The sequence below is a fragment of the Thamnophis sirtalis genome, unplaced genomic scaffold (assembly GCF_051295495.1).
Source record: "Thamnophis sirtalis isolate CommonGarterSnake01/CBP01778 unplaced genomic scaffold, rThaSir2_p1.2 scaffold_16, whole genome shotgun sequence".
Lineage (NCBI taxonomy): Eukaryota > Metazoa > Chordata > Lepidosauria > Squamata > Natricidae > Thamnophis > Thamnophis sirtalis.
Window position 1 is genome coordinate 1,119,969 of NW_028261396.1, and position 21,342 is coordinate 1,141,310.

General features: G+C 43.0%; 1 protein-coding gene across 1 annotated transcript in view; it reads right to left on the reverse strand.

Annotated features, from left to right (window-relative positions):
* GREB1 (growth regulating estrogen receptor binding 1) overlaps positions 1–21,342 on the reverse strand; it is an 89,290-nt gene that overhangs the window by 12,234 nt on the left and 55,714 nt on the right. The window contains exons 15-26 of the mRNA XM_087702786.1: positions 20,890–21,082; positions 20,323–20,459; positions 18,188–18,527; positions 16,327–16,442; positions 15,181–15,383; positions 12,218–12,307; positions 10,157–10,710; positions 7,897–7,999; positions 6,178–6,333; positions 4,017–4,159; positions 2,626–2,787; positions 929–1,133 (exon numbers count right to left, since the gene is read on the reverse strand). Coding sequence (XP_087558912.1) covers positions 929–1,133; positions 2,626–2,787; positions 4,017–4,159; positions 6,178–6,333; positions 7,897–7,999; positions 10,157–10,710; positions 12,218–12,307; positions 15,181–15,383; positions 16,327–16,442; positions 18,188–18,527; positions 20,323–20,459; positions 20,890–21,082 — 2,402 coding nt within the window. The remainder of the gene's footprint in view (positions 1–928; positions 1,134–2,625; positions 2,788–4,016; positions 4,160–6,177; positions 6,334–7,896; positions 8,000–10,156; positions 10,711–12,217; positions 12,308–15,180; positions 15,384–16,326; positions 16,443–18,187; positions 18,528–20,322; positions 20,460–20,889; positions 21,083–21,342) is intronic.

Here is a 21,342-nt window from a genome sequence, read left to right on the forward strand (position 1 = left end):
TACAAGGAGCAGTTCAATCCTTTTGTGGGCGAGAACTGTATTTTATTGATTTATTGATGGCAGGGCTGCAATAGAGGATAAGCTAAAATTACTTCATTGGAAAGAGCGGATTATTTGTCTGTGTTATGCAAAGTTTCAAGTTTAATTTTATTTATAGGCCGCCCAATCCCGGAAGACTCCGGGCGGCTTACAGACAGGGGAAAGAAAACAAAAGAAAATAAAAATAAAATAGACAAGTTAAAAAACAACACAAATACATTCGTTTCAGTCGGGGCTGGACCTCAACAATGAGGTCAACAGCCCCAGGCCTGCCGGAATAGCCAGGACTTGACAGCTTTTCTGAAGGCCATGAGAGTGGGTGAGGTCCGGATTTCTGGGGGTAGTTCATTCCAAAGGGTCGGGGCAGCCACAGAGAAGGCTCTCCTCCGGGGAGCCGCCAGCCGACATTGTCTGGCTGACGGCATCTGAAGGAGGCCCACCCTGTGGGATCTTACCGGCCGTTGGGAGGAGTGTGGCAGTAGGCGGTCTCGCAGGTATGCTGGCCTTAAGCCATGCAGGGCTTTAAAGGTCATAACCAACACCTTGAATTGCGTCCGGAGACCAATGGGTAGCCAGTGCAGCTCGCGGAGGATAGGTGTGACATGGGTGTACCTAGGTACACCCAATATCGCTCGCGCGGCTGCATTCTGGACTAGTTGCAGTCTCCGAACGCTTTTCAAGGGTAGCCCCATGTAGAGCGCAAATCAGCAGCATTATCGTGGGATGTTTTTGGAAGCCATAAAAAAGAGGCTCAAGCAAGATTACATATTCCCCAGAGTTGCCCTTCCTGCTTCAGTTATTCTACCAACTAAAGTTGGTAGCCTAGTGGCCAACTAAAGTTGGTAGCCTTGTTTTATTCACACAAATAACCAATAAAACATATACCTACCCACTCCCGCACTGTTGAAAATACTTGGCAGAACAAGCATGATGTGATTGGGCCAATATTTTTTATATATTGCCATTTCATACTCTTTGACAACCAAAACATGCAAATGGTTGGCTCCATCCATTGCGTGATAAAGATTAAAAAGCCCATGTTCGTGGCGTCCTGTGGTAGGAGTAAAGGTAGGGCTCTTTATGTAGTCCTGGCTCTGTAAAATTGGGAAATTGTGTTATCAATATATCGATATGGTCAGCATCACTTCATTCAGTAATCAGGAAAGAAAACCACTGGACCCCATTTGTATTGAAATCAAGTGTACTTTTACTAATTATAAATGAACAGTTGCAAAGCTAAGCTGAGTCTGGTTAATTAGGCGCGAAAGCTAATAATATAATGCATAATTCATTCCCCTCCCCTTGGTATCTCCCCTTGGCATCCTCCGTCCAGTAACGAATGCCGAGACAAGCTTAACTGGAATGTACTTTAATAGCAAGACACCAAAACAGTCCAATCATATTTCCCCCAAACGTCAGGTGTGAGATAACGTTGAAAGGCATCACCAGGATGGAATGCTGGACCGTTGGCCTTGGCGGGAAACACCCCTCCTCCACATGCGCAGTAAGGTGGTCAGTTCAGCGCCTAGAAACTTCCTCCAGCACATCAATGATTCCCCTCCCAAATACCATGCCCCCCCTCCCTGTTTCAATGGCAGCCGAAGCAGCAGCAAAGCAGAGGCTGACAGATATATATATATTTCTGGCCAAACCAGAAATCACTTCCGGTTTGCTCGTAAGGCCTACAGGGAAGCCTCCTGAAAGCTCCGGAGGGCCTCCGGGGGGCAGGGGAGGCTGTTTTTGCCCTCTCCAGCCTCCTAGAAAGCCTCTGGAGCCTTGGGGGGGGGTAAAAACAGCGTGCCAAAAAGTGGGGGGGGGGTCACACTGGTCATGTGTGGGGGGGGTGTCATGTGCATAGCATTATGGGTGTGGGCATGCCCGCACACGACCTCCCCCCTTTTTCCATGCAACCCAAAAAAGGTTAAGCCATCGCTAGCATGGGATCTCAAGATACAGGGAAAGCAGAAAATCTCTGCCTAAAACCTTGGAGAGCCACCAGCAACCAACCATACTGAGTTCAATAAAACAAGTGTGTAACTTGATAAAAGGTTAAGTCAGATGTGTGTTTCTATGTTTAACCTAAATAAAATCAGGTCTGATTTCTCTGTCAAAGTATATTAGTTCATTCTGTTCGATAAAAGATAATTTGCTGTAAGAATTATTTTGAAGGAAAAATGAGCTTCGAAGACATTTTGATGGATGCAATGTAGGGTTCTTGCACTATTTAAGAGAAACCCAGAGTATATGTCCATTCAAACATTTGGAAATGCCATTTTAAATCTCCGTCTCCTTACTGAAGTGGTTCCCAAACTTGGCAACTTTAAGACTTGTGGACTTCAACTCCCAGAATTCTCCAGCCAGCTCTCCAGCCAGCTCTGCTGGTTGGAGAATTCTGGGAGTTGAAGTCCACAAGTCTTAAAGTTGCCAAGTTTGGGAACCACTGCCTTACTGGATAAGCTAGTGGGGCTATCTTTTGTAATAAGGATATCAATCAATCCATCCATACTATCACCTGGAAGCAGAGTCCAATTAGTTTAAATCCTAATCTTCTAGAACAAGAGTTTCAGAAATTGCTCATATATCTACCTGATCTGTGACAAGAGGCAATCTCATACTTTCCAGCTGCCTTCCTGGATGGCTGAAGACAAAGTGGTGCTCCTTCGATTTAGGAATAATGAAGTGCAGCTGAATTTCTTCTCCAAGCATTGAGTAGGAAAAGGCAAAAGCATGCAGGGTGGATTCATAAAGCTGAGAAAAGAAAAGGATACACGTGAAATGTACCACATTTGCTCTTTTTGACAGCTCTGACATTGATATAAGCTATTTCTATTTATTTATTAAATTTATAGGCCGCCCAATCCTGGAGGACTCCGTGCGGCTTACAGAAATTTAATAGTCAAGCTGTTGACTATTAAAACGGTGGCAAAAAGAGCAAACCACATCTTAATACAGTAAACAGGTCACATTAATTAATACAGATGTTTATGTTCCACCCCCACCCCCCAATATTTAATAGATACAGACAGATACACTTAATTAAAGTGGTGATATTTAAGGTTTAAAATGGAGCATCGACAAGCTTCGGCTAGTGTCACAGTGGATACATTTCTGAATCTGTTGCATTTTAAAATTTATGCAATGATTTGAACAATGAGTTCTTTTTAAAAAAAAAAAGCTACCGGTATATAGCTAGGGGTTTATTTAGAAATGCTTTTTGACCCGAGGCGGCGCAGTGGTTAGAGTGCAGTACTGCAGGCCACTTCAGCTGACTGCTATCTGCAGTTCGGCGGTTCAAATTTCACTGGCTCAAGATTGACTCAGCCTTCCATCCTTCCGAGGTGGGTAAAATGAGGACCCGGATTGTTGGGGGCGATATATGCTGACTCTGTAAACCGCTTAGAGAGGGCTGAAAGCCCTATGAAGCGGTATATAAGTCTAACTGCTATTGCTATTCATGAGTCCAGCTGATCCTTCTAAATTCTGTATCTATCTTGGTAGATAAAGTATTTTAAAAAGTTAGGCAAGGCTGAACTGAATTAGTAGTTTAAGAGGCTACCAGCAGGAAATCGGATGTTTCATTCTAGACTTACGTTGTGAAGTTGAAAAAAAACCTTCAATTTCCATATTGCTGCTAAGTAATTTGGTTTAGTGAGCTTAACTCTTAGATTTTTTAGCACAGTGGGTATAATATTGTATCCTTAAAAAAGGACATGGGCCAGCCTATTGAATATAATGTTGTATAGCAGTGGTTCCCAAACTTGGCAACTTTAAGACTTGTGAACTTCAACTCCCAGAATTCTCCAGCCAGCAGCTGGGAGTTGAAATCCACAAGTCTTAAAGTTGCCAAGTTTGGGAACCACTGTTGTATAGGATCATGCTTTGTCCTTTCTCAGTTTTTAAATCTGATGAATACGTCGATAATTTCTGCTGTCCTTGAAATGTAATGAATTTTCTACTGCAGATTCGATAAACCTTACCTGATACCTGGGATTAAAGCCCATATATTGATGACACTGTTCGCAATGGTGGTAAGTGTTGTAAGCAGCATATTTGGATAATCTCATCCGTGTTGTCTGACGGCGCATGTACATCTCCTCTGGTTTTCTCTTTGTTGATCTATCTGCACAAATGCATTTTGACTGTATCAGCTAAAAGGCCTGCCCACTTCTGCCAAGGTCCGAGCACAACTTTGTTCCGTGACCCGACAAAAGAGTGCCCGACAACAGTGCGCCGACAAAACCGTGTCGATAAAACTGCGACATCGATAGCGCACCCACAAAGGCACGCCGACAAAAGAGCACCGACAGAAGCGCCATTACGGTTAAGGTAAGGGTTAAGGTAAGGGTTAGGGTAAGGGTTAGGTTTAGGGTTAGGTTCATGGTTAGGTTCAGGGTTAGGTTTAGGGTTCGGTTCAGGGTTAGGTTTAGGGTTAGGTTCAGGGTTAGGTTCAGGGTTAAGTTCAGGGTTAGGTTCATGGTTAGGTTCAGGGTTAGGTTTAGGGTTTGGTTCAGGGTTAGGTTCAGGGTTAGGTTCAGGGTTAGGTTCATGGTTAGGTTCAGGGTTAAGTTCAGGGTTAGGTTCAGGGTTAGGTTCAGGGTTAGGTTTAGGGTTAGGTTTAGGGTTAGGTTTAGGGTTAGGGTTAGGGTTAGGGTTAGGGTTAGGTGTAGGTTAGGTTTAGGGTTAGGTTTAGGGTTAGGGTTAGGGTTAGGTTTAGGGTTAGGTTTAGGGTTAGGTTTAGGGTTAGGTTTAGGGTTAGGTGTAGATTAGGTTTAGGGTTAGATTAGGGTTAGGTTTAGAGCACATTTCTGTCGGCGCGCTGTTGTCAGCGCGCTTCTGTCCCAATTCTTCGGCGCGATTTCAAACTCGTGTTTTTGTCCCCGCGGGTTTGTCGGCGCGCTTTTGTTGAGCGTGCATTTGTCGGTGAACCCTTTGTTCATCTTTGCCAAACTGTACTAGCTTACAACTAAAACAAGATTTAAAATGGATTTTCCTTTTGGGAGTAGAGGGATGTCAATCCTTCTGTCGAAATATTACCTCCTGTTAATGCTATTACTAAGCCCTTTTTAGAATATATTTCTGAATACTGTATTTTTCGGAGTATAAGACACACCTTTTTCCCCCAAAAAAGAGGGTGAAAATCTGGTTGCGTCTTATACACTGAATACAGCATTTTTGGCCTCCTGAAACCCCGACCCCTTCACAAAAATGGGCGTGCAGAGGCTTTGGGACACCTGCAAAGTGGTCCTGGGGGCTGGGGAGGACAAAAATGAGTGGAAAACGGGCTGGTTTTTGCTTGTTTTTGCCTCCTCCCCAGAACCCCCAGGAGCACTCTACAAGCCTCCTGAAGGCTCTGCATGCTCTTTTTCTGGCAAAAAATGGGCCTGTTTTTGCAAAAAAAAAGTGCCAATATTTTTGCTTCTTCCCCCCGCCCCCTAGCCCTAGGACCACTTGGCAGGCCTCTCAGACTCTCTTCATGCCCCGTTTTTCACAAAAAAATGAGGCATGCAGAGGGTTTGGGAGGTCTGCCGCACACAAAAACTTTTTAAAAAAATTTACTTCTTCAAAATCTTGGTGTGTCTTATACTTCGGTGCATCTTATACTCTGAAAAATACGGTAGTTATCCAATCTGGTATTTTTCAGGGTGTTCAGAATATTATTTCAAGACTTCCAAGCCAAACTGTCCAAATACTGGATACTTTTACCAAGACTGAGCTAAAATAATGCAGTTTTATTTAGATGAGTGTCAGGTTCAGCTAATACTTGCTAGTTGCAAGTAATTATGGGTGGTTTAATAGTTCAGTAGTAACTATGAACAAATATTTCTGGATATTTTTCTTCTTTCTTGGACCCAGTCTTTCACACAGAGCATGTGTGATTACAATGCTCAATGTCAGGTTGGGAAAGGAACTATCAACAGATGAATTAGGTCAGTAAAGCTAACCATTATTTAACCCAGAATACAAATGATTGTCTGCCTTCCAAATTGAGTGGGGCTTCCTATCCCACCCTACCCAAATTTCTTCCCAAGACTGGAATGTAAAACAAGGTTCTGAGCAAACAGTTTCTACTGCAATACTTTATTCTGTACAAAATTGTACCGAAACAAGTTATTCAAATAAGGAACCAGGTATTCTGACCGTCACTTTTGGTCTTCTGCACTGTTGAACAAATGAGGCTTGCATCTTCATATTTTGGATCGTGGATCGTGTAATCAAAAGGCATCTTTTTAAATGTTTCTAAATCAGGCCACACGTCACCTGGCTGAGAATATTGTTCTGAATTTTCTTTCACATCTGTGGCATTATCAACAAAAAAAGAAAATCCAAAATTATAAACAGATAGGTGGTAAGCTAGATTTCAGTAGAAACTTATGCTACGCAACGAATGTAATTCTTTTTAATGAGTGTGGGCATTTATGATGAATTATTCAATGAAAAAGGAAGAATGGGACCAACCCTGCTTTTTTGCATGAACAACTCCAAGCACTATCCAGCCTAGTAACAAATTAAGAATCAAACATTTTAGGGATGATCAGCGTGTACGACTTTTTAACATCCTGAGCTATGTCTCACTACACTCACAGAGTAGCCCCTGCTGAAATGCAAATATTAGGTGCCGAGGTGGCGCAGTGGTTAGAGTGCAGCACTGCAGGCTACTTCAGCTGACTGCAGTTCTGCAGTTCGGCTGTTCAAATCTCACCGGCTCAAGGTTGACTCAGACTTCCATCCTTCCGAGGTGGGTGAAATGAGGACCCAGACTGTGGGGGCGATATGCTGACTCTGTAAACCGCTTAGAGTGGGCTGAAAGCCCTATGAAGCGGTATATAAGTCTAACTGCTATTGCTATTGCTATATTGATTAGTTCAAACTAATAACAGTGATTTTTTTTTCATCCTCCTTCTATAGGTCATAACCTTTTCAGTGGAAGGAGGAGCGTCCATTTGTTTGATGGCTGTAAACAAAACATAAACCTTTGTCATCAAAAGAATTAAGCCAGATGGAAATTAGCTTTGTGGTTCCCATCTTCTGCTTGGAAAGAGAGAAGTGATGGATTTTGAGCCCTTCAGAAGTTCTAGTACTGGAACACTGAACTAACTCAGCTGAAATAAAAGGTTGAGAACTTCCAAAGTCATAAATTTGGAAAGTCAGTGAAAGGGCTCTGATAAATGACTTCATTGGATCTCACCACCATGGAAGCTATAATTGAAATTATAACTTGAAGTTTCGGGATATAGGCAGTCCTCTTTTACTGACCACAACTGGAACTAGCAATTTAGTTATTCAGTGAAATAATCACTAATTAAAATCGCAGTTCTGCTTATTATCTTACTTCAGATTTCCTTTCATTTACAGACTCTGTGAAGATCCTTGAATGCAAGGACTGATCACTTCGTTACTTTTTCATCACCGTTCTAACTGCAAACAGTCGCTAAGTGAGGATTACCTGTACGTGTCATTTCTACAGTATCCAAAAAAGGTAGTAGAAATTAAGACACATCCAGATGATAATCTCCCCAAGCACTGGAGATACTTTTAATTAATTGAAAAAGCAGGTCTGAACTCTCAGCTTCCAAACAACATGGAAAAGTTCATTTCTAGATTAATGTTTCAAAAGAATATTCAACTAATATTTTATTGAGCTATCCCAACTCTACCATTTAATCAGCAAAGAAGGCACAGGGAAACCAACAGTTATTAAAGACAGAAAAACAAAATATAGTAAATTTGAAAAACTTAGAAAAAAAATAAACGAAGGGGTTTGTAAAATACTGAAAAAAGGGAGCTTAAGAATATGAGAAAAAGAAAATCAAATAACATTGAATATTGTTTCCCAAAGAATAAATATGGGAGTCATACCAACATTGATCTCCTCTTCATCATAAACATCCACTTCCGTCAGCCGAATCAACATTCGAGATAAAACGCTAAGAAACTGTAAATAAGCACCAGTCTTTCCTATCTGGAAACATATAAATTAGAATAGTAAACAATGTTTGATTCAAAGAGTGTATTTTAGACTCCGCCAATAAAAATGATGACTGCCACTTAATCTGAAGTCAGGGGTGGGTTTCAACCGGTTCGCGGCGGTCCCTGCGAACCGGTTGGTCGCCGAACCCGGAAGTAAGTAACTTCCGGGAACGGCTAAGGGCGCGCCCGCCCGCCCGCGGTCCTTACCCGGTTTTGACGAGTTCTGCGCTTCCACGCATGCGCAGGACGCATACAGCGCCTGCACGATCATCCAGGAGCAGCTGGAGCGTCGTGCAGACGCTAGTACGCATGCGTGCACCGCGCACGTGCACGAGGACGCCGCCGGCCCCGTTCCAACCGAACCGGTTGGAACGGGGCGAGAAACCCACCCCTGTCTGAAGTGAATCTGAAATCTCTCTAATTCTACAGGTGCTGCCTTATTATAACTCACAGCCTTATATTCTTGGGAGTTATAACTCGGAAACATGAGAACGAGCACATACTGTACTTCCCCGTTGATCTTTAGTTTCTGTTTTTCACAGCTTGCATATTACTGCAGTCAGAATATTAACCTGCAAACATATAAGGCAGGGTTGAAGAAGCTTCTTGGAGGAGAAGCAAAACATCTTCACAGAAAAACAAGGAACTCCAGCTGACTGTTGAAAAAGCACCGTCACTTGGATAACTGAGAATCTTCATAGATATGTAACTATTCACTTTGGGATGAACACCCTCGAATGGTGCAGGAGTAGGAATTGATTTCCAGAAAATCATGCAGACTACAGGGGTGGTGCAGCAGACATAATTTTGAGGACAGATCATAAAGTACCGTATTTTTCGGAGTATAAGACACACCTCCCCCCCCCAAAAAAGAGGGTGAAAATCTGGGTGTGTCTTATACACTGAATACAGAATTTTTGGCCTACCGAAACGCTGAGCCCTTTGCAAAATTGGATGTGCAGAGGGTTTGGGAAGTTTGCAAAATGCTCCTGGGGGCTGGGGAGGGCAAAAATGAGCAAAAAGGGGGCTGTTTTTGCTCGTTTCCCCCACCCCAGCCCTCAGGAGCATTCTACATGCCTCCCAAAGCTCTGCATGCCCCCCCCCATTTTTTATTTTTTGCAAAACAAATGAGGCATGCAGAGGGTTTGGGAAGCCTGCAGAGTGCAAAAACTTTTTTTAAAAAAAAATACCTCTTCAAAATCATGGTGCGTCTTATACTTCGGTGCATCTTATAGTCCGAAAAGTACAGTAACTTTTTTGATGTCATAATCATAATTCAGAAGGCCATTATACTACCAGTACTGTACTAATTTGTAATTTTAATAGATTTGTATGCCGCCCAATCCCGAAGGACTCCGGGCAGCTTACATAAAAGCAGTTTAAAAATATTTAAAAAAAGGTTTAAAAATACAAGATAGAGAGTTAAAAACAAAACACAACACGCACTCAATTTTAATGGGGGCTGAAGTTCAATCAAGATCAACAGCCCCAGGCCTGCCGGAACAGCCAGGTCTTAACAGACTTACAGAAGGCCAAGAGAGTGGGACTAAGGTGCTACTAAGAGAGTGCGATTCAAGGTGCTACTTATCACCTACAAAGCCCTTCATGGTACTGGACCTGGGTACTTGAGAGACCGCCTACTGCCAATTACCTCCACTAGACCGATACGATCGCATAGATTAGGCCTCCTCCGAATTCCATCATCCAGCCAGTGTAGACTGGCAACTACTCGGAGGAGAGCCTTCTCGGTGGCTGCTCCGACCCTCTGGAACGAACTCCCCGTGCAGATTCGGACCCTCACCACCCTCCAGTCCTTCCGCGCCGCCCTAAAGATCTGGCTGTCCCGGCTGGCCTGGGGTTAAGATTTTAACCCCACTCGAATTGTGTGACTGTTGTGTTTTTAATAATGATGTATTGTCTTTATGTTAGAAATTGTTTGTCTTCCCTCCCCCCCCTTTTTTTGAACTGTGAGCCACCCTGAGTCCCCCCAGGGAAAAGGGCGGCATACAAATAAAGGGAAAATGAAAAAAATGAAATGACTACTTGGTAGTTTTGTCCTACAAGGCAATTGTTTTCTTAAAATGAGAAGGTGAAAGGGAAATGATCAAGAGACAATATTAGAAGTAATTGCTTCAAGTCTGTTACATACCTGGGGTGGCCCATTCAGCAGCAGCCTCCTTGGGTGAAAAGTGTCCATCCTCCCTTCATTCCTATTGTTGTAGTCCATGTGGATTGGCTTAGGAACTGTCCACTGGCGATAATAGAGGGATTGCTCTGTGGAGGTCATCATTTTATTCATGAGAGGCCGGAAAGAGCTTGCCCACGTTACTGAATGGTAAGGCAAGAGGGAGGAGGATTTGGGAAGGCCCGTGCTGTCGGCAGAGGTCACAATGTCATACATCAGTTTGGGGAGGTAAACGATGGGAGGCTGCTGAGATGTTTTGCTCATGGAACAGTGGGAGCCCTGCAGAGGCAAGGAACTATGGGTGGGGAGAGAAGAAGCCAAGGAAGACGAGAAAGGAGAGGGTGACGATGAAGAGATGGGAGCCTGAGCAGCTTTCGTGGTCTGTTTAGGCTCTTTCTCCGCTTTGGGCCTTGGCTTTTCAGTGCTGTTCACACTCTCCTCATTACTGCTGCTTAACATCTGCTGAGGTGACATTTTCTCTGCCTCCGTTGCAGATGCTTCACTGCAAAATGGCGCGCCTGTGAATAAAATCTATAGGTTAGCGATAAAGCGGCGATGGTTAGTGGCCGCTTACTCTCTTCCTGTCAGCTCCTCTCCATTAGTTAATTAGGAAAGAAAGACCATGAGACTCCATGTGTAGAAATCAAATGTACTTTTACTAATTAATAATGGTTAAAGGCAATGCATAGCGAAGTCTGATTAATTAGGCGCGAAAGCAGTTGATATATAGAATAGCCCATTCCCCACCCCTTGGCATCACAGTCCCAGCCCAATCATAAGTCTTCCAAATGTCAGGTGCAAGATAACTTCAAAAGGCATCATGAAGATGGAATGTCAGTGCCGTTAGACCTGGCGGGAAACACCCACGCATGCGCAGTCCGATCAATCGGTGAACTCCAGAACCTTCCACCAGTACAATGAGTAACCCCTCCCAAATACCATGCCCTCCCTCCCCGTTTCATGGCAGCTGAAGAGATAGCAAAGCAGAAGCTGACACTTCCCCACACATATATAAAAACATCACCACAAATCATTCCCGGGATACAATAAATTAGGCAGAAATGGACAAGCAAGGTCGAAACCTTGAAATTTGCCCTGTTAAATGGGGGATGGAATCGTAATCTCTTGGTGAGAGATGAGCCTGAATTTAGATGGATCCGTCGATTGAAATATGTCTAAATTTCAGCTTATCATGTTGCCAAAAGGATCCTAAAGTCTTGACTGAACGTGCAGTGATGAATAACAGTTTTTCATGTGAACAGAAAAAAGGAGTTGCCTTAGCACAAATTCAATATGCAAATCTACTTCTACAATCCACAAACTCTCACCCTGAAATATATAAACACACTAGCTGATAACCTGGCAATGCACGGGTGTTTATTTATCCCAACCCTCCTTCCATGAACGTCACAGTGGTGGGATTCAGCCAGTTCGCACCTATTCGGGAGAACCGGTTGATAACTTTCTAAGCAGTTCGGAGAACCGGTTGTTGGAAGAAATCTCCTTTTGTTTTTTTTCCACTTTACAGGGCTAATCCTGTAAGGAAGGCAGGAAGGAAACATTCTGGTGTTGTTTCTAGCCTAATCTTTATTGTCCTGCTTACAGAAACTGCCTCTCAGGTTAACTCTTATTACATTGTAACAGCTAAGGCGAAGCGCCCATCGACATGACTGACATTGAGTTGGCCACACCCACCTAGTCACATGATCACCGAGCCCCACCTACCCAGCTGGTCATTAGGGCAGAGAACTGGCTGTTAAATTATTTGAAACCCACCGCTGATCTATCACCAGTGCTGCCTGCTACCATGGTTGATTGGCTAATATCTGTCCAAATCTGGAAGGCCCACAGGAAATTCCCCACTTGGCTAGGGAATTCTGGGATTTAAAGTCTACTCATCATAAAGTTGCTGGAGCTGAGAAACACCGCTATGCGGGACAAGGGAGATATAAACAGTTTCCAGAAATAAACGAACATTCCAACATTCAAAGAAAACACAGAAAATGCTGAACTGGGAAGTCTTACTTGAAGCTTTTGAGGAGAGAGAAGAATCGGCAGAATCACGAGAGCCACATCTGTCCCTATTCACAGGGCTTTTTCTTTCGGAAGCTGAGCCTGCTCCATAAATGAAGGGAAATCTTATTTAATATTTTTATAGACATCATATGTTCTAACTTAAAATACAAAGGGGGTGAAGAAACAGACGTTTACTTTGATATCAGGGTTCCTCTCACAAAAATACATAATAAAATGATAGGTATTCTATTTTTGTAGTTGATTAAGGGGGGTAAGCCATAAACTATTTATTTCCATATACAGTATGTATGTATGTATGTATGTATATGTATATGTATATATGTGTGTGTGTGTGTGTGTGTGTGTGTGTGTATGTATGTATATATATGTATATATATATATATGTATATATATATATGTATATATATATGTATATATATATATATATATATATATATATATATATATATATATATATATATATATATATATATATATATATATATATATATATATATATATAAACACACACACACACACACACACACACATATACATATATATATATATTCTATTTCCTCCAAAATAAGACCTTCCCAGATAATAAGCCCAATTAGGCTTTTGAGCACATGCGCTAACATAAGCCCTCCCCTGAAAATAAGTCCTCCTTGAAAATATTGTAATACAGCAGCAGCCATGAAGTGACCACGCTCACCGCCTCCTGCAGCTCAAAAATAATAAAACCTCCCCAAAAATAAGCCCAAGTGCTTATTTCAGGGGACAAAAGAAAACAAGACCCTGTTTTATTTTCAGGGAAACACAGTATATACACTTATATACATATGTGTATTTGTGCTGATAAATAAATAAAGGGAGACTAGTATAGAACTATTTCAAGCTATTTAGCTCTCATCAGCTAGTCATACCTTTACTGGGATTAGAACCTGTGCTGTATTGCATCTTAGGCAGATGTGTTAACCACTAAGCCACGAGGTTCTTCTCCTTATCAGCTGAGCCAGGGAAATAGGTATGTATTTAGAGTCACAACCCCTGGCATGCCCAAATATGGGAGGAAGTTTATATACATATATACATATACTGTACATATACATATATACACGCAAACACAAAATTGATAGGATAAGGCAAATACTACCCAAGAAACTGTCTCACCCCAAAGGGATTGGCTTGCCCCACCCACACCAGCAGAAGGGACGTCGTGCATACTCTGTTGGTCGAGGAATTCTAGCTGGTGGGTTCCTGGAGAAAGGCCTTTTCTGCCAAGGGTCCCACCCTCTGGAACACTGTGCCCCTTGAGATCTGCGCACACACCCTTTTGTCCTTCCATAAGAGCTTCAAAACCTGGCCAATGGGCCATTGGCCCCAGAGGGGGTCTTCTTTATTAGAAGGGGACTAGTGGAAGAAGATCCCACACCTCCACTCTATTAATATTCTGGTTTTTTTACTTGTTTTTACTTGTATTTTATTCCAATTTAATTTTAAATCATATTTTATTCCAATTTAATTTTAAATCATATTTTATTCCCATTCCATTTTAAATTATTTTTATCAGATTTTAGTAGTAATTTGTCTCTGGAATTCTGCACTTTGATATGACCCAAGGGCTAATCAATAAAGTAGACCGACAAACTTGATTACACTCCCATTTATTTAATATTTAATTTTCTAATATTTGTACCTCTGGTTATATGTTTACAAGCCTCCCAGAATCACTATTAATGAGATATTGGCAGCACATACTGCATTTTTTTGGAGTATAAGACGCACCAAGATTTTGAAGAGGCAAATTTTTTAAAAAAAGTTTTTATACTCTGCAGACCTCCCAAAAATGGTTCATTTTTTGTTCAAAAAAGGGCATGTATAGCCTTTAGGAGGCTTGTAGAGTGCTTCTGGAGGCTGGGGAGGCAAAAACGAGCAAAAAACAGCCCCTTTTTTGCTCATTTCTGCCTTCCCAAGCCCCCAGGAGCACTCTGAAAGCCTCCTAAAGGCTATGCACGACCATTTTGGTGAAGGGTTCGGAGTTTCAGGAGGCCAAAATGCTGTATTCAGTGTATAAGATGCACCCAGATTTTCACCCTCTTTTTTGAGGGAAAAGGGTGCGTCTTATACTCTGAAAAATATGGTGAATTTAATAAATAAATAATGAACCTCAACCTCTGTAATCTTGAATTGATTTCTTCTCCGAAAAGGACCTGCTTGTCTTTCCCCTTGGGTTACCAACTGCTTTACACACTCCATCCCATGAAGTTCTAACATGAAGCAGAATGGTTCCATTGCTTTAATTTGGAACAGTGCCCATCACAGATTGTAATGATTCATGATCAAAGAAAAGGAGGGAAGAGGAGAAGGAAGAGGAGGGGAGGGCGGAATGTGCATTTAATATGACATAAAGGGGAAATCTGGGTGAGAAGAGCAAATTTGTGACAAAGAAAGGTGTTGGAAACATGTATTTATTTACGTCCCACTCTTCCTCCCAAATTCAGAAGCATATTCCATTATAAAAAATGTTTAAAAGAAAACAATGACCAAAATAGCAATAGCAGTTAGACTTATATACCGCTTCATAGGGCTTTCGGCCCTCTCTAAGCGGTTTACAGAGTCAGCATATTGCCCCCACAGTCTGGGTCCTCATTTCACCCACCTCGGAAGGATGGAAGGCTGAGTCAACCTTGAGCTGGTGAGATTAGAACCGCTGAACTGCAGATAACAGTCAGCTGAAGTGGCCTGCAGTACTGCGTCCTAACCACCACGCCACCTCGGCTTTTGAAATGTATCAATGTTACATTGATTTGAAGGACCTTCTGCCCTCGTCAGCTCTTGATGCTACTCAAGATAGGATTAATCCTACCGGAAGCAGGATTACCAATTAAAAATGGGTTGTATTCAATATATTGGATGGCCATGGGTGGAGAAGGCTGGTTTGATGCTGTGGTCCAAAGGATATCCTTTACCTTCCGTTACTATTTCCTCATCCTCATTATCAGTACTGCTCAGTTTTTCTGGGTCACTCTCCAAGACTTCATTGGTGGTTCCTCCTTTCTCAACTGTACTTTCAGAATTGACAAAATACGCCGCCAAGCCAACTTCTTGCTCCAAAGCTGTTCTCACCAGGCATGAGGAGTTTATCAACCGTAGGTCACAGTATCTCAAGGATCTTGGATGGGCAGGTAGAAAAAGAATGAACAAATTAAACATGCCAGTATTATTAAGTAAAAAAAAAAAAAATTCAACTCACCACCTTACTGCTACCCTTTCGATTTTTTGGCCTGCAACATACATTGAGAATTGCATTTCAAATAACTGCACCTCAACTACTTTGTGAGTGTTGCAATTCTGGGACTTAAAGTCAACATATCTCAAAGTTGCTAAGGTTGGGAACCTCTATTCATGCATTGCCTTTCCTTGATATTTGGCATACAAGTAGGGCTTAATTAGTGCCAAAATTCAGCCTGGGATATAGTATCAAGACCAACCTCAAATTTGAAAGTTATCAAACTGGCAGGTATTCCTGACCCAATATATAGTGCAACTCTTTTGCTGGTAGATAATAGGAAACGTTCATATTTGTTTCTAGATAATATCAGGTTCCAGAAAGAAAGGCAATGTTCCCAATGTATTTTTTACTAATAGGGATGTGCAAATATTTGTCCCAAAACCGGAAAGGTGATTCAGATTCAGCATGAGACTCCCTGCCGTACCTGTTAGAAACTGCATAGAGTAGTGTTCTGACCCCCTCGTCCCACACCAACACACACTCCGAGCCAGAGATAAATTACAGCATTTAATTAACAGACAGACAGCGAATGCTGGCTGGGGAATTCTGGGAGTTGAAGTCCAGACATCTTCAAGTGGCCAAGGTTGAGAAACACTGCTCTAGGCCATTGTTTCTCAACCTTGGCCGCTTGAAGATGAGTGGACTTCAACTCCCAGAATTCCCCAGCCAGCATGGCTGGCTGGGGAATTCTGGGACTTGAAGTCCACCCATCTTCAAGCTGCCAAGGTTGAGAAACAATGCTCTAGGCTTTATTTCGTGGTTGGGTTGTGGGTTTTGTTTTTTTTTGGAAGGGGGGGGGGTTGTTTTTAATAAAACTCATTACCTTGGCAGAGATTCTCCCTGAGGATCCATTCCACTGAAAATCAAAATGCAAGGTAGACCCTCCAGTTCCAAATATGTCTGGGGTTTCCAATCAGCATCTTCAATTTTCTGCCAGTTCTGTCAGTCATATTTAAGGCAACTGATTAGAATATATCCAGCCAATCAAACGGGGGGAGAGGAGTTAATTGTTGGGCGAGTCACTCCCTCTCCGTCCAACCCATCTCACAATTGCTGTGGGGGAAATAGGAGGAGGAGGAGGAGGAGGAGGAGGAGGAGGAGGAGGAGGAGGAGGAGGAGGAGGAGGAGGAGGAGGAGGTATCTTTGCTACCTTAAGTTACATATAAGTATAAAAATAAAAAAGGTGGGATATAAGGAAATAAATGAATACATTTCTGCTCTTGATCTCAGCTCAACTGAGGTCATATAGCTGTGATGGCAATAGCAATAGCAATAGCAGTTAGACTTATATACCACTTCATAGGGCTTTCAGCCCTCTCTAAGCGGTTTACAGAGTCAGCATATCGCCCCCACAGTCTGGGTCCTCATTTCACCCACTTCGGAAGGATGGAAGGCTGAGTCAACCTTGAGCCGGTGAGATTAGAACCGCTGAACTGCAGATAGCAGTCAGCTGAAGTGGCCTGCAGTACTGCATTCTAACCACTGCGCCACCTCGGCAAACCTAGGCCATGCGAGCCGTCACCCCAATTCAGTTCTGCCGCATATGCATGCGTGTCTCCTGCCAGCCAGCCGTTCTTTGGGTCGCATGCACAGGGGGTTGGGGCATGGGGGGATCGCGTTCACATTTGCTGGGGCATGTGCAGGGTGTCACGGACACATGTGCGGGGGAGGGGAACATGCACAGGGTCGCATGCCTGGGGGGCAGGGTCACACATGCATACATAGGGGTGGGGCGCACATGCATGTGGGGGACGCTGTGTGTGGGGTGAGCATTGTATTTTGGGGGTTCGGGCATGGGCACCTGTGCGCACTTGAGCATGTGCTTTGGGCACTCTGACCAGAAAAGGTTAGCCATCACAACCATATAGAATACTTTGGTCATGCTCAATCAGTTTCGCCTTCCTTTATAATAGGGTAGCAATAGCAGTTAGACTTATATACCGCTTCATAGGGCTTTCTCTACGCGGTTTACAGAGTCAGCATATCGCCCCCACAGTCTGGGTCCTCATTTCACCCACCTCGGAAGGATGGAAGGCTGAGTCAACCTTGAGCCGGTGAGATTAGAACCGCTGAACTGCAGATAACAGTCAGCTGAAGTGGCCTGCAGTACTGCACCCTAACCACTGAGCCACCTCGGCTCTAAGGGTGAAGAGAAGAGAGTACTAAAGTGTTAGCAGACTCTATGTAGTGGTTGAGGTCATCTGGCACATGGACTTAAATGTTGGGGGTGTTGTTATTACTATTTTTTTTAATCCTATGATTATAATGATGATTTTATCCTGCATACATGCATATATACACGCATGTGTACGTCTATATACAAGGCCACAAACATACAGGTAGTCCTCAACTTACAACCGTCACTGAGCCCTAAATTTATGTCGCTAAGTGAGAAATGTGTCAAGTGAGTTTTGCTGTATTTGACAGAGCCCAGTGGTGGGATTCAGCCGGTTCGCACCACTTCGAGAGAACCGGTTGTTAACTTTCTAAGTAGTGAACTGGTTGTTGGAATAAATCATTAGGGCAGAGAACCGGTTCTTAAATTATTTGAATCTCACCACTGACAGAGCCAGATTGGATCCTGTAGGTATTTTTTGTTCCCACAGACTGCATTAACCAGACATCACCCCCCCCCATCCGCCCCTCCTCCAGGCTACGGCAGCTGAGATTTCACCACAAAGTACCTTGAGTTGCTCCACAAAGTGCTTCCCAATGTTGATTCCGGAGTTGGGGTTCCCCAGGATGATTTCAAAACGGCCTTCCAAAGCAAGCCTTTCCCTCACGTGTTTGAGGCGTTCATAAGCCACCGTAGCCAATGGCAAGCAAGGGATCCTTAAGACCACCATCAGCCCATGTCCGCTGGGGCACTGCTGGGAAGAGTTGATGAGGTTCTGCGTGATCTCCAAAGTTTCAACGGTGGTGTAGTTTTTCATCTGGGAGAGGCCGCAGACGGCCATCAAGGCTGCGGAGTAGTGCTGGACAAGAACAAATGTCCTTATCACGGCACTATGCAGCCGAGGAAACCTGGAAGGACACCAAAAGCAAGGCGATATTATGAGGATGCTTTAGATACCTAAACCCTGGGTTGCCTTCTTCCGAGATATTTTTCAATTCCCAGTCTAGGGAAAAGAGTGACTGAACCAGTCACCCAGCTGGCTACTATACCTAAGAGAGAATTAGGTCTCCTCAGTGCCCTTAATACTATAGCAAACTGGCTTTCTTAAGTCCAACAAAAACTACAGTAAAACATGTGAAACATCACTGATTTTTATATTTATATATATATATATATATATATATATATATATATATATATATATATATATATATATATATATATATATATATATATATATATATATATATATATATATATATACACATACACACATACATACATACATATAGCAATAGCAATAGCAATAGCAATAGCAATAGCAATAGCAATAGCAATAGCAATAGCAATAGCAATAGCAGTTAGACTTATATACCGCTTCATAGGGCTTTCAGCCCTCTCTAAGCGGTTTACAGAGTCAGCATATTGCCCCCAACAACAATCCAGGTCCTCATTTTACCCACCTCGGAAGGATGGAAAGCTGAGTCAACCCTCAGCCGGTGAGATTTGAACAGTCGAACTGCAGATAACAGTCAGCTGAGGTGGCCTGCAGTACTGCACCCTAACCACTGCGCCACCTCGGCTCTCTTCATATATGTGTGTGTGTGTGTGTGTGTGTGTGTGAGAGAGAGAGAGAGAGAGAGAGAGAGACAGAGACAGAGACAGAGACAGAGAGAGACAGAGAGAGAGAGACAGAGAGAGAGAGACAGAGAGAGAGAGACAGACAGGCAGACAGAGAATTATCAATACGTATAGATCAAAATTGCCCAGAATGGCCAGAAATAATAGACATTTTAAATGGCATTCTGTGTTTATATTATATTGTATCAGCGTGCGCACACACACACATACACAGACACACACACCGACACAACATATGACTCATAGTTCACCTAAATTTGTAGCCACATTGTGGAACTCTTTCTTTATATAGTATTTTTTTAAAAAAAACACACACACACACACAAAATCCTCAGGTACCTTCTGTCAGCCTCTGCCTTGCTGTTGCTTCGGCTGCCATTGAAAGGGGGAGGGGGAGCATGGTATTTGGGAGGGGAATGGTTATGTGCTGGAGGAGTATTCTAGAAGCTGTCCTGACCATCTCATTGGGCATGTGAAGGAAGGGAGTTTCCCGCCAAGGTTAACTGTCCAGCATTCCACCCTGATGATGCTTTTTGAAGATATCTCCCACCTGACAGTTGGGTGAATTATTATTGTACTATGGACTGGGGTGCCAAGGGGAGGGGATTGGATTATACATGATATCTATTGCTTTCGCGCCAAATTAACCAGACTCAGCTTTGCTTTGCTACTATTCGTTTGTAATTAGTACACTTAATTTCAACCAAATGGAGTTGAGTGGTTTCTTTCCTGATTATTAAATGAAGCAGCACTTGACACCTTCCTCAAAAGTCAAATTATTTCTCCCACCATCTATGGATGCTGCTGAATTCTGTCAACTCTCGTGGGAAACAGAAATCTGACACCAATGGAGGACGGAATTTTTCTGCAGTTTTCATCATGATCCAGAGAGAAAATAACGGTTTTGTGTATTTGGGGGAGGCTGTACATTTACATATTAAAATATGTAAATCTGAAAGAATATTATTCTTTTTTTTAAAAAAGCCATTAACAAAAACCCAACCTTCGCTTTTAAGGAACACAGCAGTAATGCTAAACTTTATTAAACAGCGCTCACTCTACCTTTTTCCCAGAGCCATGACCATGGCTTCAAAAGAGCTGTCATAACGAAGCAATGGAAGACTGTGTCCAGAAAGTGTGGATTCAATGAATTCATGCAATCCATAGTACTTCTTGTTTTCATGATATAAGTCCATGCCCTACAATAAATGAGATGGATTACAGTATTGAGTCAGGATTCTGCCCAGTTCAGCAAATCCCCCAATGCCACCCCTGGCTGGCCATGCCCACCATTCCCCACCCCTCCCAGGAGTCTCCATGCAGTCAGGAGTCTGCCTAGTTCAGCAAAACCCCAATGTCACCCCTGGCTGGCCATGCCCACCCTTCCCCACCCCTCCCCGCCCCTCCCAGGAGTCTCCATGCAGTCAGGAGTCTGCCCAGTTCAGCAAACCCCCAATGTCACCCCTGGCTGGCCATGCCCACCCTTCCCCACCCCTCCCCGCCCCTCCCAGGAGTCTCCAAGAAGAAAACCCATTTTGTTAAACTGTCGTGCGATCATTACTTACATGCTAAATGTAAAAAAAAAAAAAAAAAAAAGCTCGCATTGATCCTAAAAATTATTTTTCTTACATTGTTGTATAACGAAGGCCAGTGAATTTCGTTGTAAGGGCTAATGCGGGTGTATTGAGTCTGCAATGCGTAAGGAAAGGAAGTCACATGAAGGGTGATGATGTTGGGGGCTTCCTTGACCTCCCTACAATTCAGCAGTCTGTCCACGAGTCCCACCGCTGGATCGGAGTGAGGGTACGGGCTGTGAACTGCGCTGTAAAAGAGAAAGCGTGTGCAGTCAAGGGTTGACATTCTATGGGGTTCAGTACAAAGTAAATGTAAACGCCGTATGAACAGAGAGTAAAATAGATGCATGCCCATCTGTTATTTACACATTTAAATATGAGATATATGAGATATCCACATCAGTGGTGGGATTCAGCAAGTTCGCACCTATTTGGGAGAACCGGTTGGTAACTTTCTAAGCAGTTTGGAGAACCGGTTTTGGGAAGAAACTTTTTGTTTTTTTCCACT